The sequence below is a fragment of the Mustela lutreola genome, chromosome 4 (assembly GCF_030435805.1).
Source record: "Mustela lutreola isolate mMusLut2 chromosome 4, mMusLut2.pri, whole genome shotgun sequence".
Lineage (NCBI taxonomy): Eukaryota > Metazoa > Chordata > Mammalia > Carnivora > Mustelidae > Mustela > Mustela lutreola.
In genome coordinates this window covers 187,890,202-187,913,794 of record NC_081293.1, presented here as the reverse complement: position 1 = coordinate 187,913,794, position 23,593 = coordinate 187,890,202, and the positions used below count along the sequence as shown (strand labels likewise).

Sequence of the window (23,593 nt, the reverse complement as noted above, 5' to 3'; positions counted from 1 at the left end):
TCAGTGGTTCTTATGTCAAATACTTGTGGCTTTTGGTAAGAGAGGGAAGAGGGTTGGAAACGATTTGCATTCTAGGGTCATCAGGGGTCCCAGAAGCCAAGGAGGACTGTCAGTGGGGGAATAGATGACATTTAAATGTACACAAGTTCCAGTGCTCATGTTCCCTAGTAAAACATCAAGAAATCGAGAAACTTCTTTTTTTTCTAATTATTAAAGATTTTATTTATTTATTTGACAGACGGAGGTCACAAGTAGGCAGAGAGGCAGGCAGAGGGAGAGAAGGAAGCAGGCTCCCCGCTGAGCAGAGAGCCCGATGCCGGGCTTGATCCCAGGATCAAGCTGAAGCTGAAGGCAGAGGCTTAGCCCACTGAGCCACCCAGGTGCCCCAAGAAACTTCTGATGAAACTTTTTTTTAAAAAAAGGATTTCACTCATTTGTCAGAGAGAGAATGGGAGAGAGCACAAGCAGCGGGGAGGTGGCAGAAGGATAGAATGAACAGCAGGGAGAGGCAGAGAGAGAGGGAGAAGCAGATTCCCAGCTGAGGGGGGAGCCTGTTGTGTGGGGCTCTATCTCGGGGCCCCTCCCAGGATCATGACCTGAGCCAAAGGCAGACACCTAACCAACTGAGCCACCCAGGAGTCCTGTCTGATAGAACCTCTTGATACGAAGTTCTCCTTGGGACATTCAGTCTGCGTTAAGTGCAGGGTTCTGGAATGTAACCTGGAACTTTATGCAAACATGTAGAAGGTTGTTGGATTCCTTTAATATGTGGCATATGTTCTTGGTGAAGTGAATAAATTATGACTCCCTCATATTAATTAGACCCATCATTATATAACTTGAGTTGGCTCTTCTGTTGTTTTTTTTTTTTTTTTTAAGATTTTATTTATTTATTTTGAGAGAGAGAACGAATAAGAGAGAACATGAGAGGGTAGAAAGTCAGAGGGAGAAGCAGACTCCCCGTGGAGCTGGGAACCTGAAGTAGGACTTGATCCCGGGACCGCAGGATCATGACCTGAGCCAAAGGCAGTCACCAACCTGAATGAGCCACCCGGGTGCCCTCGGCTCTTCTGTTACTAAAAAACGAAGGAAAATAGGCCCTAGGTTTGATGTTTTCCTTGCTGTCTGTCCAGGTGAAGTAAAAATGGGTCAAGTCTGTAGCTCTTTGATGGCCTGGTTTGATCCAGTGTAGAGTTTAGACTATTTGGAGAGAAGAATGGACTGTATAGCCTTCAGATGGGGAGAGTCCTACAGGTTTTATTTCTTGCAGCTGAATTTTTAATAAAAGTTGGGGCAACTCAGATTTCTGGGTTAGGAGTCTCTCTAGTAGAAACTAGGAAAATGGCTTTGGCCACCCAAGGGTTGGTGCATCACCCAAGGTGAAGGCACGCCGTCGCTCTAGAAGCCAAGGCAGTGATGTGGGCGCAGGGCAAAAGCCAGGACCCGGTTATGGAAATGGAGGTACACATTCAAGTCTTTTGGGAGAATAAATCATTGAAGGTCCTGTTGCTCATTCACTCCTTCACTTACTCAGAACTGGAGTACGGTGTGAGGAAAGGACCCGCAGGTGGACCAAGTGGGAGGCACACTGGGCTGTTCAGACACTCAGACACAGAAATTGCCTCACTCTGTCCAGTAGGACAACCACTAGCCACTTGTGGTGACTATTTCGTTTTCATTCAATTCATTACATTCAAATAAAATGAACACTTCATTTCCTTGGTCACACCAGTACCAGACAGCTACCTGTAGCTAGTGTCTATCAAACAGGAAAACGCAAGAAAACATTTTCAGGGAAACATTCCAGAAAGTTCCAGCAGACAACCCGGGTGCAGACCCCAAAGCCTTGTGAGTTGAAGTCAGGTCCCAGACCAGCAACATGGGCACCACGGGAGCCCTCTGACAAGCAGAATTAAAAACCCTGTTCCCTGAATCTTGGTCTGCATTTTCTTTTTTTTTTTTTTTAAGATTTTATTTATTTATTTATTTGACAGAGAGAAATCACAAGTAGATGGAGAGGCAGACAGAGAGAGACAGAGGGAAGCAGGCTCCCCGCTGAGCAGAGAGCCTGATGTGGGACTTGATCCCAGCACCCTGAGATCATGACCTGAGCCGAAGGCAGCGGCTTAAACCACTGAGCCACCCAGGCGCCCCTTGGTCTGCATTTTCACAGGATTCCCCGCCCCGCCCACCATGATTCACACACAAATTAAAGTGTGAAAGGCTCTGGCCCAGAGCATGTGAGGTTCCTTCCAGCCAGGAACAGGGTCCTGCTGAGCTGAGCTGGTGGTGGAAGGACCCAGGACTTCATCTATCAGAATGGGAGGTTAGGACAGAGATTCGAGGTGGCAGACCAGGGTCCCCAGAGGTGACAGATCTGCCTTGCCGGCCCCTGTGTTCTGTGTCCGTAGGCATTTGACCACATTGGCTGCTCTTTGGGATCCTAAGGGGGCATGTGACTCACCCCCCCTCATCGAATCGTGGCAGTCTCTCTTCCTCCTGCCCACTGCTGGTGGCAATCTCCTGTACAATTACCTGGGTGGGTAATGTCCCAGCAGCTGGTGCAACAAACCCCTTCGAGGTGTGGCTTCATGGTTGGATGCTGTCATTCAGGAAGTTCTGCTAACGGGAGCCTCTGTGCCACTTCCAGCCCTCTGTCCTGGTTCTAGCTTCTGAACCTCATTCTCTTTATTCCCGCTTTGCGCCGTGTGCGGATACCCGAACTCAGCTTCCCTGACCTCGCCGTAGTCCTCTCCAGGCTAAAGAGACCTGGTTCAGGCCCTTCTCCATCCAGGAGGATTTACTTGGAGGCTTTCGAGGTGGCCCCTCCCTTTACATCCAGCAGGTGTGTTCCCCGGGGAAGGGGGAAGGGGTGGGTGTAGCTGAGGTCTTGTCCTTAAAGAGAGGGGGAGACCCTCCCTGCCACCGGCTGGGAATTATCTGTCATTGGCTCCTCCATTCTAGATCATAAGGAACAAGCGTCTCTTCACCATTACGTATTGGGAACCCCTGCTTTTCGGGCTTACATCCAGTCCGCCCTGGTCTGCCACCCCGGCACAGGCTGTGGACAGTGGAATGGTGGCCTGGCTCGTCTCCTGACCGGAATCAACACACTTCCCTTTACTCCACTCATTCTGAGGCTCAGACCCTTCATACAGGCCTTGAGACCAGATTCTGTCTTCACATTGTTAGGGGGCTGTGCTCCTTTCTTCGTTCATTACACAGTCCCAGTGAGAGGCAAATCCAAGTGCTTTTTCAATGTTGTTGACCAACTGGAGGGAGGGGGTGGTCCATTTTATCTGCTTACTGTGGTTCAGGGCAGAGAAGAAGGGGTGGGTCGTCTATACTGGGACCACAGTGGGCCCATGGGAGCTTCCCTGCCTTTTAGGACAACTCCAGCCTGCTTCCTCACACGTGATGGGCTAAAAACAGCTACGGTGTCTGACTTCATGCCTGAGTGTTAGATTCTGTTCGACAGTGAGGGCAGACATGATTTCTGTTCCGTGGGTTTAGGGGGCTCTGTATGCTTGGGTCTTATTTTATAGAAGGTGTGAAAAGGACATTGTAAAGAGCCCTGTTTTTCAGGCATCCCCCAAGCGTAGGGTCCGTTTCTGAAAGTAGACTGGTCTCTTCTAGCCCCGTGATGGGGACACCACGAGACCATGTGACGTGGCCCCAAGCCGGCTGCCTTTGCAGTCTGGTTTGGGAGGCAAGATGCATTCCTGTTGAAATCCCATGGCTAAAATACAATTGTGTGAGATATAATGGTTGAGGTTTCTCAAAAGCCTAGCCTGAAGTGTCTTTAACTTTGTTTTTTTTTTTTTTTTTAATTAGGCTGACAGTCACCAAGCTTCTAGCATCGACTCTTCCTACCTGGAGTCCTTCTTCCTGGGCCATCCTAGGGGTGTTGTGGCATTCCACGTGGGCTCCCAGAACTACGAGCTGAGTTTCGCGGGTAAGACTTAGCATTTGGCAGTGATGCCCGTTGTTGGGATGTGGCATGCGGTGTCCACGTGGCGGTGGCAGTAGAGCGGAGGTGCAGGCCGTGCTTTTCAGCAAGGCCGGCAGCACGGTGGGGTGGCAGCCAGCGGCTGTCAGGAGACCTGTGCCCGAGAGCCTCGGCTCTGACAACAGCAGAGACTTTGCTGGGGCCCACTGGTGCCTTCAGAACTCTAGAACCTTGCTGTACCTTTTGGGCTTCATCATCGAAGTCACTGATCTTATCAGTCTCCTTGACTGAGATTTGGCCTTCTGCCATGTTTATCTGAGCCACCGTGGAAAGGCCTTCCGCTTAGCTTCTATCAGTCTGTTGCGTTTAGTAAGAGATCAGGGCAGGAACGGCCCTCCCTCTGAAGGTACTGTCCCATTGGCTGCACCCCTGGGACACTTTCTTGCATATGGTCGGATGGTTGCCCTTTCGGGGCACCCTGCAGGTGCTTTGAAAGAGGTAAAGACTTTGTCAGGTCCTTGACATTCCAGGTGGCACCTGACATCTGTACCCTATATCAGTTACTGTGATTGAGGAATGTAGCTTCGAAAGGCCGTTACACCAATTACTGTATGTTGGAAAGCAGTCTGGTTCTCCATATCAAGAGATAGTAAAAAATGCTTGCTCTAGGGTGCCTGGCTGGCTTAGTAGATCATGTGACTCTTGATTGCAGGGTCATGAGTTCAAGCCCCATGTTGGGCATGAAGCCTGCTTTTTCATTTTCTTGAGAATCATTCTAAGGAAATAATTCACCAGGAGGGGGAAAAAAAAAAGCAATGAGCATAAAGATCTTTAGTAAAGCCCCTATTTGACATACTGCAGTAGAGAAACAGCCTGTAGGTTAGCCCTGTAGTGACCAAACCAATTGCGGTATTAAATTTTGGTGGAGTACTGGTTAAAATATGATTATGAAAACTGCACAGTTAAAACCAAAATTTAGGGGGCGCCTGGGTGGCTCAGTGGGTTAAAGCCTCTGCCTTCGGCTCAGGTCATGATCCCAGGGTGCTGGGATCGAGCCCCGCAGCGGGCTCTCTGCTCAGCAGGGAGCCTGCTTCCTCCTCTCTCTCTGCCTGCCTCTCTGCCTACTTGTGATCTCTGTCTGTCAAATAAATAAATAAAATCTTTTAAAAAAAAAAAAAAACCCAAACCAAAATTTAATGTTGTTAAATGAAAAAGGCAGAAACTCCAAATTTAAACTTTCGTGCCTTTCTCTTGAGGTGTTGCATTTCAAATGAAAAGTTTTTTTTTTTTTTTCAAATGAGAGGTTTTTTGTTTTTTTTTTTAATTTAATATGCATGGTAAATGCAACAGTGTATGCACGTGGACCGAGGCCAGAAGGGAATAAGAAGAAACAGAAATCTCTTCTGTCGATGGTGAAATTAAGAATGGCTTAAATCAAAAAAAATTTTTTTTCTTTGGTGGTTATCCTATTGTTTTGGCAATTACAAAAAGGGGTGGCAGGAGGAGAACCAGCAATGTACCTTGTTCCCAAACCTGGAGAAATTTGAACTGCAGTTTTGTTCACTTGGTTCATAGAAACTAGTTCAGAGCAGTTTGTGGTATTCTAGGTGATTTTTTTCTTATTTCTTATATTCTGACATCCCTTAAACTGGTATTGGCGTGCCAGCTCTGTTGCTAGGCGCTGTTCTGGGTGTGGGCCTCAGGCAATTTCTGAAAGTAATGACAGCTCTGGGGAAAACAAAGCAGTGTGATGGAGAAGCCAGGGAATTGGAGGAGTCCCTAGGAGAGCACCCAGTTTTGTCCGCGGAGGAACCCTTGGTAGGGAGGCCGCAGCCCGTGCACAGGGGAAGGCGAGCCCCCCCCAAGAGAGGGAAGGGCTGGAACTAAGACTGTGAACGGCGGACAAGCTGGAGGTTTCAAAGAACACTGAGAAGGTCTGTAAGAGATGAGAGCCGCACCAAGGATTGGAACGGAGTCGTGCCACCAGGGCATTGACTTATTCATTTATTTTGAGGGGGATGTGGATGAGCGGGGAAAGGGCAGAGAGGGTCAGGCAGAGGGAGAAGGGAGTAGAGCCGATTCCTGCCTGATCGCACAGGCAGACTGGGGCTGGATCCCATGACCCTGCGATCATGACCTGAGCCGAAATCAAGAATCCCATGCTTAACCAAGTAAGCCACCTGGGCTCCCCACACCATCTCATTTTATCTTATTTATTTATTTATAATTTTAAAAAAAAAGATTTTATTTATTTGTTTGATAGAGATCACAAGTAGGCAAAGCAGCAGGCAGAGAGAGAGGGAGAAGCAGACTTCCTGCTGAGCAGAGAGCCCGATCTGGGGCTCGATCCCAGGACCCTGGGATCATGACCTGAGCCAAAGGCAGAGGCTTTAACCCACTGAGCCACCCATGCGCCCCTCATTTTATCTTTTTATTGCTATGTTTGTTCACTTTGCATCAACTATACTGAAGCATAATTGCTTCAATAAAACACTTCCTTTTTTTTTTTAAGATTTTATTTAATTGAGAGAGAGAGAGAGAGCAAGCACACAGCTAAGGGGAGGGTCAGAGGGAGCAGACTGGTGAAGCAGACTGTCGGCTGAGCAGGGAGCCAGACGCGGGGCTTGGTCCCAGCACTGCAGGGCTCAACCAACGGAGCCACCCAAGCGCCCAATGCATCCATTTTAAGTGTGCATTTGGGTGAGCACTGACATATGGATGCAACTGCTCTCCTGATCAAGCTCTAGAACTTCCCATCAGTCCCCAAAATTTCCTCACGCTCCTTTTGCAGTCGGTCTCCTCCGACCCCCATTCGTTCTCTGTTCCTGTAGATTAGTTTTATCTATTCTAGGACATCATATAAAGAACAGCTTATGATATGAGCTCTGCATGGGGCTGACTTCTTTCACTCAGGATGTTTCTTAGACCCGTCTGTGTCATTGCACGTACAGTAGTTCTTCCCTTTTCAACACTGAGTCATGCTTAATTTTAAGGCTATACCATGGTTTGTTTTTATCTATTCATACTTAGTATTTTTGGTTGTTCTTTTTTTTTTTTTTTAAAGATTTTATTTATTAGTTTGATAGAGAGAGAGAGACAGTGAGAGGGAACACAAGCAGACGGAGTGGGCGAGGGAGAAGCAGGCTTCCTGCTGAGCAGAGAGTAGGAAGTGGGACTCCGTCCCAGGACCCTGGGATCATGACCTGAGCCGAAGGCAGCCGCTTAATGACTGAGCCACCCCAGGCACCCCTTTTTGGTTGTTTTCACTTCTTGGTTATTAGAATAACGCCACTTGAATCATTTAAATGCAAGTCTTTGTGTGGGTGTAAGTTTTCATTTCTCTTGGTTAAGTACAAGAGAGCGGGATTGCTCAATCAAGTAGGTACTCTGTGTTTAACTTCGTAAGAAACTGTCCAACTGTTTTCCAAAGCGTTTGTGCCATTTTATACTTTCACTAGCAATGTAAGATGATTTCTTTTTTTTAAAATATTTTATTTTATTAAATCAAATCAATTTTAATTAAATTTAATTAATTTAACAAAATCAATTTAATTTTGTTAAATTTAATAATTTAAATATTAATTAATGATTTAAATTAATTCAATAATTGAACCAATTTTGATTAATTTAGACTTAATTTAATACAATTAAATTGATTTTGTTAAATTAAATTTTATTAAATTTTATTTATTTGAGAGAGTGAGAGAAAGCACAAGTGTGTAGGCGGGGGAAGGGCAGAGGAGGAGGGAGAGAGAATCCTATGTAGACTCCCCACCGAGAGCAGAGCCTGATGTAGGGCCCAGTCCCAGCATCTTGAGATCACAATCTGCGCTGAAACCAAGAATCACATGCTCAGACACCCAGAAGATTTACTTTGTAAAGAGCTCCCTCTGGCTGCAACTTGGGCCTGGGTCAACAAGGTACATGAATTGAAAATGACATTTCAGGGCACCTGGGTGATTCAGTGGGTCAAAGCCTGTGCCTTCCACTCAGGTCATGATCTCAGAGTCCTGGGATCGGACCCTGGGCTCTCTGCTCAGCGGGGAACCAGCTTCCTCCTCTGTCTCTTGTCTCTCTGCCTACTTGTGACCTCTGTCTGTCAAGTAAATAAAATAAAATCTTAAAAAAAAAAAAAAAAAAAAAGAAAGACAATGACATTTCACACTTGAAGATCCTTCAAGATATAGCTACCACATTCCAACCCAGAATCACTGATGCCTGGTTTAGGGCAGCTTACCGAGAGGATGTCTTGTTATCTGGCTGCGCTGGTCCTTCCCTTTACTCTCTGACTTTGATTTACAGATTAGATTAATTGCAGACTGCTCCTCTCATTGCCTCTTTGTTTCCTGGGTCTTATCAGAAGGGCAGGGAAGGATACAAATCTTTAATCATGAGCAATTCCCATCTGAAAAGATTTTCTCTGTTCATACCTTTTACAGTTCAGCCATGCATATTTGCTGTGGTACTAGCCTAAGGAAAATAACAGGAGGGGTGCCTGGGTGGCTCAGTAGGTAAAGCCTCTGCCTTCGGCTCAGGTCATGATCCCAGGGTCCTGGGATCAAGCCACGCATTGGGCTCTCTGCTCAGCGGGAAGCCTGTTTCCCTTCCTCTCTCTCTCTCTCTGCCTGCCTCTCTGCCTACTTGTGATCTCTATCAAACAGATAAATAAAATCTTAAAAAAAAATAACAGGACATCATTTTCTAGGACTAATTGTTGGTTTTTGTTTTCCTTTTTCTCTCTAAAGGCATGATTCAGACAAACGTAGCTTCCAGGACCCAAAAACGTGTGGTCAGAAGGCCAAAATTTATGTCGTACAAGGATGTGGAGCAGATTAAAAGTGGGTTCAGGTAAGTGTTTGGAAACACTGCGTCTGGCAGGCCCTCAAGACAGTCACCCACTGATCTCACCAACGGACTCGTCCAGTCTGTGCTCTTGAACTCTTCCTGCTTTCATACCACCGTGGTTTCCTCTTGCATCATCTGCGCTCGTGAAGCAGTACAGGGGGCCCAGAAGGGTGGGCGAGCAGGAAATCCATCTCCCTGGGATTCGCAGGGGACGTGGGGCAAACCTCCCATGCCGGGGTCCCAGCTTCTTCACCGTGAATGGCCCGGTCGATGGGGTGAGCCTCGGGAGTAGTCAAGTGCACAGTTAAAGGCGTTTTGTTTGTTGTGGGTTCTTCTGTGTGTCTTTAGTGCAGCTGAGTGGATTTAACAAGGGGAGGCGGCAGAGAAAGAAATGGAAGAAGAGAGGGATGTGTTAGCTGCCTGAGGGAGGAGATTTGGACAATGATACATGAGACGAAAGGGGATTGTTTAAAGGACACTTTGCTGTGGGGGTTCAGTGTCACCCTCCTCTGTCTGCTCCGGAAACTCAGTGAAATCTACATTGTTACACGGTGGAGATGGGCGCCCCCCACTGCTCCCCCCCCCCCCCCGGGGGAATAATGTGGTTATGTAAAACAGACTTCAAGGCAGGTGGAAAATCAAGCATGGCATTTTTGTAGTTGATTTATATAAATTTTTATCCAAACAAGGTATGTACATTGGATTTGGGTAGATTTGTCTCTTAAACCTCTTAATCTATTACATCCCCTCATTTTCTTTCTTTCTTTTTTTTTTTTTTTTTTAAGAAATCGAGTGATTCATCCTTATAGAATTTCCCAGATTCAAAATATATCAAACTGTATGCCCATGGGGGCATCTGATAAGTAATTATCTGATAAGTAATTTCTGTGAGTTGATGGTTAGGTGTAGAGGCTTGATTAGACAGACTCAGGCTCCATTTTTGGTCAAGAAAACTATAGACGTGGTACTTTGCTTCCTGCCACACTATAGTAAGAAGTACGTAATGTCTAGTTGTCCTGTTGTTAATGATGGAGATGAGCCGAGGGGTTCAGGTCGGTCCAGTGTGACCCCTCTGTTCAGCATCTGATCTCTCACTGGCTCGTTATAGTAGCTAATGGGGGGAGGGTCATTGTTTCAGTCCATTATTTCACTAAGGGTGACAAAACGGTGGTTTTCTAATCCTGTCAATTCTGCAGGTAATAGCTATGAATTGTCTATAAAGAAGACTTTTTCCTCCTGGATAACTATACCCTGAAATACAGTTCCTACAGGAAAGACAGCAGAATTCTTCCCCCGTGCCTCAGCGTATCGCCCCCCTGATCCTGGGGCCTCAGTCTTGATTGTTTTGCATAGATGCTGTAAGATATCTTATTGCTCACGTATTAGGTTCTCTGAAGGTTGGGCAGAAATCTAAAAAGGAACGAGTGCTTTGCATTTTAAGTCAGTGGGAAAATAACATTAATTTATCAAATTATGAATAATGACTTTTTTTTAAAAGCATGATTACTAGTACATCTACATCAGGAATATGCAGGAATATAACCCCAAATAAAGTACAAAGAAAAAATTCTCTGGGAAACCCTTGCTTCGTGGCTGGAATTTTGGGGATAGAACTTGGGCATATGGAACAGGGAACGAAGTGAATTCTTTCTCTTCTTTGTAGCTATCAGCTGGCACCGCCCCGGTCAGACCCTTTACCCCCCACACTGCTTCCTCAGTGGGACTTTGGATCTGATGGCTATGAGGTACTTGGTTTTTACCTTCTGGTGTATAAATTGTTTAAAGGCAGGGGGAAAGCATTTAGCTGTCAATGTGTATATTTGTTTGGATGAAAGGATGGATGGTTTCTGTAAAACTCTGGTCAAGATTCAGTGGCATCCCAGTGGTAACGGTGTTACCTTCCCAGAGAACAACCGCCCTCCACAGGGTACCTCACCATCCAGCCACACACCATCTCTTACCGCACACCCTAACAACAACCTTCTGACATACACATTGTCATCTCCACTTCATGGATGGGAGCACTGGAAATCCTTGTCTGTTAGCTGGAGTTCAAAGGCAGGCTTCTGTGGGACCCACACACTGCCTCACCTCATCACCTACCTTGGATGGGGCAGGACTCTTTCTAGATCACTTAGCTTGGGTGTCATGCTCCAGCTTTGGATGCAGGCCTCTCTGCTTGGGTGCCTTGCTCTAGCTTTAGACAAGGAACTCACCGGGTCCTTCAAGTAAATCCGACACCTTCAGGGGGGTGTCCCTTTGCCTTTAAGCATAAAGCTAGCCCCAAGTCAGCCTGCATAGATGGGCCCAGGGCCAGCTAGTTCATTACTAAGATGTGGAGATCCTAAGCCAGCTTATCCCACCTGCTATCAGAGGCTTGGCAAGGACACTCCATGGTGTAGGGGGTCACGTATGTGGATGTACATGCTTTCAATGTCTCCTGCTTCCTATTTTACATATTTTTTTCAAATTTTTTAGCTGTCAGATATCCCTTGTCGGGTTCTGGAATATATCAAGATAGATACCTATTTTAAAGCTTCCATGAAAAATTTCAAGGTCGAAAGGATAAGGAAGATCAAGAACACAAAGCTCTTGAGTGCTTTTGAAAGGTTGGTGGCCACCTTCTGGGGTTTTCTTTTCTTTTTTTTTTTAAACACAGAGTTTTGAAAGGATTAGTTAAGTGCTATGGTTTAAAACCTATTCACTGGGACGGGAGTGGGGGAGGCGGGAAGGAAAAAAAAACCAAACCTATTTACTGGTTTATTTTATAGTCAAGAGTTTCTTCAGTGACTGGTTGTTCTTTTCATGTTGTAAACTCGAACTTCTCTCAGCTTCGGTGTTAGGACTCTCTGATTTAATGTATCTGTCGTTTAAAGGCCCTCGTAAGTTTACTTTTCTGCACCTGGGGCATTCATGTTAGGAGCTCTGTTCTGAAAATGGGTGGAATCCCATTTTAAGACGATTAGACTTTATTGGGATTAGTGTCATTAACTAGAGTGAGAGAGGAATGCTCTGGGTATTAAGTCTCACCTTTCCTCTGTTAGGAAAAAAATGAAGATGAACAACAGAAAGGAAGAAATCCTGTTTTATGCAACAGACCACGTCCATCTGGATTCTATCTGCAGGGATAATTTTGACTGGCTCTTACATGGAGCTGGTAAACCCAAATATGGAAAAGGTTTGTGCTGGCATAGAGAAGCCTAACCAGTAGAGTCCTAACTTGGGCTCTGCTACGAGGTGGGAGCCATGATTGCGTACTAACCAGCGTGTGTGGGCTTTTGGGTGCCTGGAGAATTCAGCTCATATCAACCTTAACTGCCCAAATTATAGGGGTATGTTGATTTGGGACTTGATTGCCATAGCGTATCCTTGCTCCTGTCTTGGGTTTTTTGGGAGGTAGAAGGATGGAAGCATCTCGTACATGCTTGTGACCTCTTCTAACTGTTGGCTACATTGTCTACCATTACTGCTCACTTTTACCAGTGGCTTGTCTGACTTAAGTCCAATCCTGTGAAGCCACTACAAGTAGCCTGCCATTGCCACTGATGGTTTGTAATTTTTATTTTTTTTAAAGATTTTATTTATTTGAGAGAGAGTGTGTGAGCAGAGGAGAGGGGCATAGGGAGAGAGAGAAGCAGGCTCCCACTGAGCAGGGAGCCGAGCCCCATGATGTGGGGCTTGATCCCAGGACACTGGGATCATGGCCTGAGCTTAACACAGACCCTTAACTGACTGAGCCCCCCAGACCCCCCCCCCCCCCGCTCATTTTTAAATAAGACTGTTTTTTGGTGTTGGGTTGTAGTGTCCATGTAATTCCCAAAACAAGCAAACACCACGAATCACTCATCTTAAGAGAACAACAAATAGTGTATCAAGTTTCAAAGTGGGCTCAACTCATACAAGGAAGATTAAATTCACACACACTTCGGAAAGCAAGAAGCCAGTCAGTCAGCCGAAAAATATTTTCGAGTGCTTTTTATACACTAGATATGGGGGGGATATTGTGGTGAACAAAGTAGACATGGCCCCCATCAAAATCACTTCACATAATTAATCAAATGATGGCAAATGTGCAACTACTGTAGAGGGAGTGAACAGATTCTGTGGACACCTAGCCTGGCTGGAGAGCGGTTCCCAAGGGAAGGCACAGGAAGGATCATCTACACTGCAGAGTCCTTGTGGGGAGTGAGCAACAAGTGGTGCAAGGAAGGTGTTGAAACTTGACCCTGAGGGCATGGGAAGCTAATGAAGGAGCTTAAGGGGGAATGATTTGATGAGAATTTCATGTGTATTAAGTTTAAATGCATGGATGAAGGGGCACCTGGCTGGCTCAGTTGGAAGAGCATGCGACTCTTGATCTCAGGGTTGTGAGTTCAAGTCCCATGTTGGGTGCAGAGACTAGTTAAATAGATAAACAAACTTAAAAAAAAAAATGCCTCACTAAAAACTTACTTAGAAAAGTTCGGAGAAAGCGGGATGGCCACCTTGAGTGAAACAGGTCTCTCTTATGTTAGAACTCAAATGAAAATTTACTGCAGAAAATGGAAATATGTACACGTTTTCTTCAGTTTTGGCCCTAATTGGTTCTGATAGTGACATGCATGGGCGGATAGTCTGTTTTTCCTATTTTGTACATGAAAGGGCACTGGTATCCTCTGAAATAAATCTTGATAGTTGATAGTGTTACTTACTATCGCTTTTCCTTTAGCTTGATAAAAGAGGAGAGAGTTCCTGATAGCCAAGAAAACACAGGCAGAGATGCAGTCTGCGGTTCTCACCGACGGGCAAGGTGTCTGTCCGGGAACTGTGCCCCTTTTTCTCATGCCACCCTCCCTTGAGAAGGTGGTGATCCTCCTACTCAGCCTGTCTCCTGTTACCCAGAGTTAGGAAGTGTTTTTTTTTTTTTTTTTAAGATTTTATTTATTTATTTGATGGAGAGAGAGATCACAAGTAGGCACAGAGGCAGGCAGAGAGAGAAGGAGAAGCATGTTCCCTGCTGAGCAGAGCATCCGATGCAGGGCTCAATCCCAGGACCCTACGATCATGACCTGAGCTGAAAGCAGAGGCTTAACCCACTGAGCCACCCAGATGCCCTGGTGTTTTGTTTGTATTTATTTTTCATACCAGGTTGCCACTGCCATCACCCGTGATGGTACCAGTCCCGGCTAGATAGGCGGGTATGAACTGTGGTGCCCATTATCTTAAAAAAAGTTCAGGCAGTTGTCCTAAGGGAGGCCAAGCAGCGGACCTCAGACATACTGCTCCCCGCTGAGGGAAAACAGAGCCCCCCTTTTGCACCCATGAAACTTCTCCCTAGGCTGTTCTCTGCCTATGTGACTGTGTTAAGAAGAGTATCAGGAGAGTAAGATGCGCCTGGAAAGACAGGAGGGCTCTGGGCTACTTTTGATAAATTGGAGGCGGGAAGAGGGCGTGTGATGGGAGATGGCGGTTTGGAGGGGAAGACCGGTCAGGAGGAGACTTGCTAAGAGCCAGGAAGCAGAGCAGACCTGAGCAGAGTCTGTACTGAGAAGGACAGTAGTTAGGGAAAAGCCACTCAACCTCCCAGTCAGAGGAGATGATGAAAACTCTGATTTGGATAGTAAATGGAAGCAAGGTGAAATTAGAAACAGAAGCACTTGTTTGGGGGTGGAGCTATGCAAAGAAGGAGGGGTCCTGGTTACAGACTGGATTCAAGAGGCCCGATGGGCATATAAGGCCTCAGAACATCTTTGGGATCTAGGGTGCTGCAGATATGGACGGCTATAAAATCTGCCGAGATTCTGCAACCCAGGGACTGCCCAGTGGTTGGAAAGAAAGAAACCCAAAATGTTATTTTTGATAATATGAGTGTCTACGTAGAAAACCAAAAAGAATCTACAGAGAATTGGAATGGTGGTATTCTAGCCCTAAAATGGGACACATGCATTCCCCAGCCACTGGACTCCTGTCGGTCATCCCTGACAGGCCCAGCAAGCTAGAGCCTGGATGCCTGAGTAACCCAGTGAGAGCCAACTTGACCCTTTTGGACTCCCAGCCTAGAACAAGGTTCCTTTCCCTGGTCTTATTCAGAGTTCTTTCTAGTTAACAAAACCCATTTTCTGCAGTGTGTATCCAGATCCTTTTTTGGTCATCAAAAGCTGACTATAATTCTTTCTTTCTCCTTAAGAAACCTTCAGTGGTTCTTATTCTCTCTGAGGCAAAGAATATATCTGGCTAAAATAAAAGATGGAGGGACGCCTGGGTGGCTCAGTTGGTTGGACGACTGCCTTCAGCTCAGGTCATGATCCCGGAGTCCCGGGATCAAGTCCCGCATCAGGCTCCCAGTTCCACGGGGAGTCTGCTTCTCCCTCTGACCTTCTCCTCGCTCATGTTCTCTCTCACTGTCTCTCTCTCAAATAAATAAATAAAATCTTTAAAAAAAAATAAAATAAATAAAATAAAAGATGGTGATAATATAAAGAATTGTAAAAAGAAAAAAAAAGCATAATATTATCCCATTAAGTCAATTATACTAAATAAATGAAAAAAAAAAGAATAAAATAGATTATAGGAAGATAGCATATTGTGAAGACTAGGCAAAAACCAAACCAAACCAAAACAGTTGGGAGAATAGTGTTTATGAAGGCTGAAAATTGACGAAGGCCGGGAGGGCTGTAGACAGCACAGGGCATTTAAAGTCTGGTAGGAATGACAAAGAAGTTTGGAGCTGGAGGTCAAGATCCAATCCTGACACACCTCGCAGGCCATGCGAAGGGGAGGGAATTAATCCAGAGGGCAATCACAAACCACCAGGGACTTTGAGAAGGAAGTACCAGGACTCGGGCTACACATAAGAAAGGATAGGCAGGGTCAAGCCTATAGGGGGAGAGAGAGTAGGTAGGGAGGTCATTTCCAGAGTCCAGGCCATCGGGTGCCTGAATGGCTCAGCTGGTGAAGCAGCTGACTCTTGGTGGAGGTCAGCTCGGCTCCTGATCTCAGGGTTCTGAGGTCGAAGTCCACCTCGGGCTCTGCGCTCAGTGTACAGTCTGCATAAGACTCTGTCCTCCCTCTGCTCACTGCCCCCCAAATAAATAAATAAATCTTGAAAAAAAAAAAAGAAGAAGAAGAAGAGTTCAGGCCAGAAATGAGGGCAGCCTAGATCCAAGGAGAAGGATGAAGGGATAAAGAGGATATTGGGGTTCAGGGAATCTGTCACTCATAAGAGGTTTAGGGAGCGTGGGCTGTAAGGTTGGCTCTTCAGGTTGGCTCACTTAAGCAAATGTAGATTCTAGATTATATAAAAGTGATTTTTAAGAACACTTGATGATAAAAATAAATAAATAATAAAAATTAAAAATTAAAAAAAAAACACACCTGATGATCCATTTTAAATATCAGTTCTTTATGGTAATAGTTACTCTTTTCTGAATGGGAAATGATAAAGATACCCTCCAAAGGCCTAGAGTAACCGTATAAATGTAACTATATATGTATGTTATCATTGGCTTCACTTATCTTTCATTTGGTTACCACTGATAAGCAAAAATAGCTGAATAGGGGTGCCTGGTTGCCTCAGGCAGTAGAGCGTGCAACTCCTAATCTCTGGGCGCCCGTGAGCTCAAGCCCCACATTAGGCATGGAACTTACTTAAAACAAACAACAAACAAACCAACCTGGGGGCACCTGGGTGGCTCAGTCGGTTAAATGTCCCAGCCCTAGACTTCAACTAACTCAGGGTCGTGAGATCAAGCCCCAGGTCAGGGTCTCTCTGGGTGTGGAGGCTGCTTGAGGCTCTCTCTCTTCCCCCCACCATCCCCTGCTTGTGTGTGCTCTCCTCTCTCTCTAAAATAAATAAATCTTGAAAAAAAAAATAGCTGAGTAATCAAATCAGTACTGAGACTTAAATAGAAAACAGAAACAACTAATTAAGAAATAACAAAAGTAACTCAGTGCCATTAAAATAGGTGCAACTATCTCTGAATGTTGCAAATAGGTTTTTACGGCTTTGTCAAGCAATAAAAATGCACACTTAACCAAAAAAATGCACACTCAAGAAAAATATGGATGGAATTTTTGTCTGTTGACTTTATTCCATTTGCTTTAAGTTAAATATATTTTTACCAGTAACTCCATACTATTTATTTGACACCTTTTACATGCGTAAGTGGAGTTCACTTGTCTGGAAAGATTCGCTTTCTGAAAGACAACTTGGAATTGGAAAGAGTGAACAACTGTGTTATGAGTAGCCTACGTTGTTTTCTTAAAATTCCTGTATTGAAGATTGTGTATGTTTTTTCTTGGGAGCTTCTCAGAAACATTTAGTCTTATTTCCAAACAGCGGGGTTTTTTTTCCCCCTCAGCCCAGCAAGTGTGGAGTGGGAGTAAAGAGACGCTAGAGGCAGGCAGCGAGAAGAAAATTAGCAGTTTTAGGTGGAGAACAAGAGGGGGAATGATCTGCAAGACACAAACAACATTTTTCTTCCGTGCTGTGCATAGACCATCAGTATAGGAGTAAATGGCTCCATCCCCCTTAGTAACTCAACAGGGCGTCCCTATAATGTAACACCATATATCAGAATTAATATCTACATCTGATGCATCAGGACAAGAAAGGGCAAAATGACTTGTTCTGCTTTTTACATCAGAGAAATGTATGTGTGTTAGAAAGATTTTCTTACAAAACAGCTTAAGTTGTTCAGAAGTTCCAGAAACTGACATATGAGGAATGGCTCTTTGCAGACACCAAGAAATGACTTGTGACTATACTATGATGCACAGAGCCGGGTAATGTGATACAGAGTTTGTGGAGGGTATCCATCAAAAGAGAGAGAATAAAAATAAAGAAGGTACAGGGGCTCCTGGATGGTTCAGTTGGTGAAGTGTCTAACTTCAGCTCAGGCCGTGATCTTCAGGTTCCAGGATCAAGCCTTGAGTCAGGCTCCCTGCTCAGTGGGAAGTCAGCTTCTACCTCCCCCTCGCTTTCTGTCCCTCCCCCCACTTGTGCATTCTCTCTCTCTCAAATAAATTAATAAAATCTTTTTTTTTAGGTATTCTTTATTTATTTGACAGAGAGAGAGAGAGAGAGAGAGAGAAAGATATCACAAGTAGGCAGAGAGGCAGGCAGAGAGAGAGGGGCATGCAGGTTCCCTGCTGAGCAGAGAGCCTGATGTGAGGCTCGATCCCAGAACCCTGAGATCATGACCTGAGCCAAAAGCAGAGGCTTAGCCCCCTGAGCCACCCAGGTACCCCAATAAATAAAATCTTTGAATAAGAGTGTAATAAAGAAGGCACAGCCTCTGTAATCAGGGGATAGCAGAGTGGTATAGAATATATCTGTAGTAGGTCGTCTGGTAAAACAGGAGCTGAAACTGGCTGGGGAGGAGGGTTGTTGGCAGTGACAGAGGTAGAGTAGGTGGCCCAATGGAATTGTGGTAGGATGATGATTGTCATTTGTGTCCTTGGTCATTTTCCAATTGTCTACTGGCCTACTTTGTAAGATTAGAAAAAGGTCCATATGGTCACTGTCTTTGAAATATAAGCTTGTTTGGTCACACATCAGTTAAAAAAAAAAAAAAGACAAAAGTACAACAGGAGAAAAAGATGTAGACAAGCTGTTCCAAGAAAGAGCATATTAAGTATGCCAATAAGCCTATGAAAAGATGCTTCATGTCACTAGTATTAAGGGAAATGCATATTACAATCAGATTTTTTGGTGCTTTGTATTGACAAAAATTAAAAGGATAGTTGATATCCAATGTTGGCAAGGTTTGGAGCAATGGGAGTTTCTCCATCGCTGGTAAGATTTTTGGACTGCTTCTGGAGGGCAGTTTGTAATAATTTGTCAAAGTGTAATACGCCCAGGTCCTTTGACTCAGCTGCTACAGTTTTCTAGTTTGTTCCATGGAAATACTTACACAGGCTCTCAAAGGCATATTTACTAGGATGTTTTGAAAGCATTTATTTAGAAGTGTTCTTGGTAATGGCAAAAAATTGAAAATAACCTACATGTTAATCAATACAAGAGTTAAATTATGATACATCCATACAATGGAATCCTGTGCAGCCACTAAAAAGAATGAGGTGGGGTTAAATGGGGTGGCAGTGAAATTTCTAGGACTAGAGTGTTAAAAAAATGCAGAACAGTTCATACAGTGAAAAACATTAAACTGTACCAGAGTAAATGTGTTATATATGTATGTAAATGCCTGGAAACAGGTGAGAAGCCCCACCAAGTCAGTGTTTGGGAGGGACAGCAGGTCAGGAAATGGCAGGTCAGTGTAGTGGACTTTCGTTTCTTTCTTTCTTTTTTTTTTAAAAGATTTTATTTATTTATTTGACAGATAGAGATCACAAGTAGGCAGAGAGGCAGGCAGAGAGAGGAGGAAGCAGGCTCCCTGCTGAGCAGAGAACCCAATGTGGGGCTTGATCCCAGGATGCTGGGATCATGACCTGAGCTGAAGGCAGAGGCTAAACCACTGAGCCACCCAGGCGTCCCTGGACTTTTGTTTCTTATTCCAAATAGAGTTGAACGTCATTTACCCAGAATATCCAGTATCTGACCTCTTCGGGATAAGCAGTAGTTCTGGAATTCAAACAACTAAATTATTTTTTTAGAAAATCAGTAATAAAAAAAATAAATAAGGTAAATGAAAAAATACTAAGCACTTGTTACCATAAATAAAATAAATTCATTTTACTAATTAACTTTTGCATAGAAAATCAGAATTCACAAATATATATGCATTTCTTTTATTTAATTTTAATTTTATTTATTATTTTTTTTAAAGATTTTATTTATTTATTTGACAGAGAGACAGATCACAAGTAGACAGAGAGGCAGGCAGAGAGAGAGAAGGAAGCAGGCTCCACAATGAGCAGAGAGCCCCACACGGGGCTCAATTCCAGGACCCTGAGATCATGACCTGAGCCGAAGGCAGAGGCTTTAACCCACTGAGCCACCTAGGCGCCCCTATTTTTTAATTTTTTTTTTTAGAGACTTTTTTTTTTTTTTTAAAGATTCTATTTATTTATTTGACAGAGAGAGATCACAAGTAGACAGAGAGGCTGGCAGAGAGAGAGAGGGAAGCATGCTCCCCGCGGAGCAGAGAGCCCCATGCGGGACTCGATCCCAGGACCCCGAGATCACGACCCGAGCCCAAGGCTGCGGCTAAACCCACTGAGCCACCCAGGCGCCCCTCCCCCCCCATTTTTTAAATTTTTAAAAAGATTTTATTTAGCACGATCAGTTGGGGTAAGGGCAGAGGGAGAGGGAGAAAGGATCTCAAGCAGACTCCCCTGTTGAGCAGGGAGCCCTGTTGAGCAGGCTCAAATTCTGAGCCTGAGATTATGACCTGAGCTGAAATCAAGAATCAGATGCCTAACTGATCAAGCATCCCAGGTATCTCCACATTTCTTTCAAAAAGACAGAGAAATATGGGGTGTCTGGGCAGCTCAGTCTGTTAAGCAGCTAATTTCAGCTCGGGTCATGAGCTCAGGGTCCTAGGATGAAGCCTGGTGTCAGGCTCCCTGTTCAGCAGGGAGTCTGCTTCTCCCCTTCCCCTCTGCTCACACCCTCCACCCCCCATGCTGTCTCTCTCAAATAAATCAGTCTTTTTTTTCTTTTTTAAAGATTTTATTTATTTATTTGACAGAGAGCACAAGTAGGCAGAGCAGCAGGCAGAGGGAGAAGCAGGCTCCCCAGGGAGCAGGGACCCCTATGGGTGGCTTGATCCCAGGACCCTGGGATCATGACCTGAGCCGAAGGCAGCTGCTTAACCAACTGAGCCACCCAGGTGCCCTCAAATAAATAAATCTCAGAGAGAGAGAAGCATCTGGCAATGACAAAAATTAAAATAGGAAATTTCAGTTTGTCAAGAGATCGTTGTTGATCGACTGAGTACAGAAACCTCAGTGATGCAGGGGCACGTGGATGGCTCAGTCCGTGAAGCCTCAGTCTCTTGATTTAAGCTCAGGTCATGATCTCGGGGTTGTGAGATGGGGCCCTGCCTGGGCTCAGTGCTGAGAGAGGAGTCCTGCTCGGGATGCTCACTCTTCTTCTGCCCCTCCCCCCGCTGCACACACGCATGCGCGTGTACTCTCTTCCTTTCTCTTCCTCTCAAATAAACAAACACAGTGTAAAAAAAGAGCCAGAGACCTCAGTGATACAGAGGTTGTTCTAAGGTTGTGGACGATAGATCAACTGTTTTGGAAAGGTCTGCAGGGTCCATTGCTGGCCCATGCTGTGCTTTCTTTCACATTTTCTGAGACCTTCCCATCAGTAGTGAATGACCTTTGTTCCTTAAAATGTACACAACAGAAAACGGCCTCTGCTGAAGGATCTTTGGTCCAACAAGTTCCAAATCAGCTCACCCTGCATGATTTGCACGAGTTGGGCTGCTCACACCATCCCTGGGAGCCGCTGCACAGTGTCATGCCTGTTGTTTCAGTAGGGTTATATAGTAGATTCAGATTTACTTGCATCATAAACATTTTTTTCGGTACAAAGGAAAGTTGGTAAGTATCATCAATAAGGTGTTGCTGACACATGCTTAGGGAACGCCTATCATCTGATGTTACATAAGTGATCTTACAAACTACATGCCTTCTTTCATAATAATTCTTTACCCTTTCTCTTTTTCTGATTGTTTCTAGGCATTTACTTCACAAAAGATGCCATCCATGCCCATAAAAATTGCCAGTGTGATACCAAAAACATCGTTATGTTCGTAGCTCGAGTCCTGGTTGGAGATTTTACTCAAGGAGAGATGGGAAGCATTAGCCCTCCCCCACCGCCGTATAACAGCTATGTGGATATAAGGTCGAATCCCTCCGTTTTTGTTATCTTCGATAAGGATCAGATTTACCCAGAATATGTGATTGAATATACTGAACTAGACAAAGGCTGCGTGATTAGTTAGGAGTGAAGAATACAGTGTCATAAAGAAGGGCATCACCCGGGATGCCTGGGTGGCTCAGTTGGTTGGACGACTGCCTTCGGCTCAGGTCATGATCCCGGAGTCCCGGGATCGAGTCCTGCATAGGGCTCCCAGCTCCACGGGGAGTCTGCTTCTCTCTCTGACCTTCTCCTCACTCATGTTCTCTCTCACTGTCTCTCTCTCAAATAAATAAAATTAAAAAAAAAAAAAAAAAAGAAGAAGGGCATCACCCTTCTGTTCGCTTACAGAGCCAGATTGCCCCAGATTGTAACATTTTTACTTTACATTTCTCATCTAGTTATCAAACGCCTTAGATCAGTGGTTCCCAACCTTTGCTTCACATTTGAACTGTCTGGGAAGCTTTCTAACAAGTCCAGTGTTCAGATCGTACCCCATGCCAACTAAATCACTGTTTCTGGTGTGAGAGCTTGGGCAGTGGTATTTTTTAAAATCCCAAGGATTCGAATGTGTCCTAGAGTTTGGGAACCACTGTCTTAAGGTATAACTGGGAAAGATGATTTCTAAAACGTCTGTTAACAAGTTTCTCTCCCAGCTCTTCTTTGTTTACTGTAGGACATGGTTTGGTTTTGGTTATGTTGAAAGAAAAGTAATTTGGGCAATTTGAGAGAAATCTAAAAATGCCTGTGGAAGTAAGACCCCCCACAACTTTCCATAATCTTCTAAGATTATGGGGGGGAATTTTTAGGAAAATCCAGGGGTGGGGGGTGGGGGGGCAGAAAAGGTAATTTCAATACCATCACGGATATGACTGTACTATATCTTTGTGATAAAACCGAGTTGGGGCACACATTTCTTTATCTCTGCGTTCATTTAGGGGCTCCATCCACGTTGGTTCTCTGGAATGCAATGAAAAGAGCCACAAAGTGGGGCTCAGAGAGAAGCAGCCAGCTGGAGTTCATTGCCCATTTGGGTTCTTTATATAATTATAACAGAGTAGATATTTATATTCTAGTATATGATTATAGAGAAGGTTTTCAGGTTGGACTTTGATGAAATGTCTGTATTGTGGGGGGTCTGAGTTGCAGTAACCAAACTCACAGAAGTATGACTGATAAACCTGAGTGCTCTTGTAGTCGTTCGCTGTAGTGGGTGAGGCTCACCGTAGAATTAGGAGCCAGGCCATCCCTACTGAAGGATGGGCCCCTTAAGGAGGCGAGATATGTTTCCCCGTGATCATGTAATCCGAACAGAGAGAACAATGCCTCAAACAGGTACACTTGTAAGGGGCTTCTTTTTTACTAAATATCACGGATTGTATGGAATTGAAGTACAATCAGTTTTTAAAGCAGTTGAGGTTCCTGGACCAAGATTTCTTTCCTTCTTAGGAAATAGATTTTTCCTTTCAGTTTTTCTTTTCCACATTCTATACCGTTTACCAAAATTTTCTGTTCATCTCCTGCCAGCAGACATGTTATAAAAGTTAATTAGCATTAGAGGTAATTTTATATTAGTCAGGTAGTAATCGGTACAATCTGTACTGTAGGTTGTACAATCAGTACAGTCTACAGTGTGGTAGATCCACAACCCCTTGGTTTAAAGTACTCCACAAGTAACAAATGCATAGAAATTTTTTAGGGCAGGATTATTTTCTGGGAGGCTTGTCACAAATAGGTACGCTCATTTGCCTTTTTTTTTTTTTTTTTTTAATGGTATTTCTGTTTTGCAGTTTTTATTTCCTGATCTTGGTTCTCACGTTTTCAGAGATGCAAATTGTCCAACTCTGACCACGCATTAGACATCTCTGGTTGGATATTTCACAGACACCCGTAAAGCAACATGTCCTGAATGGAATTCTCAATCTGCCTCCTTTAAACGAATCACCTTCTTCCGGAGTGTTCTGTACCAGAAGTCATCCTTGACTTCT

At 44.6% G+C, this 23,593-nt stretch overlaps 1 protein-coding gene across 1 annotated transcript in view; it reads left to right on the top strand.

Annotated features, from left to right (window-relative positions):
* The window catches only part of ZC3HAV1 (zinc finger CCCH-type containing, antiviral 1), a 54,938-nt gene extending 32,576 nt beyond the window's left edge, over positions 1-22,362 (top strand). Inside the window, exons 8-13 of the mRNA XM_059171978.1 lie at positions 3,835-3,955; positions 8,695-8,797; positions 10,458-10,539; positions 11,273-11,403; positions 11,839-11,972; positions 21,425-22,362. Of these exons, the coding sequence (XP_059027961.1) occupies positions 3,835-3,955; positions 8,695-8,797; positions 10,458-10,539; positions 11,273-11,403; positions 11,839-11,972; positions 21,425-21,690 (837 nt within the window). The 3' untranslated portion in view covers positions 21,691-22,362. The remainder of the gene's footprint in view (positions 1-3,834; positions 3,956-8,694; positions 8,798-10,457; positions 10,540-11,272; positions 11,404-11,838; positions 11,973-21,424) is intronic.
* The last annotated feature ends 1,231 nt before the right edge of the window (positions 22,363-23,593 follow it).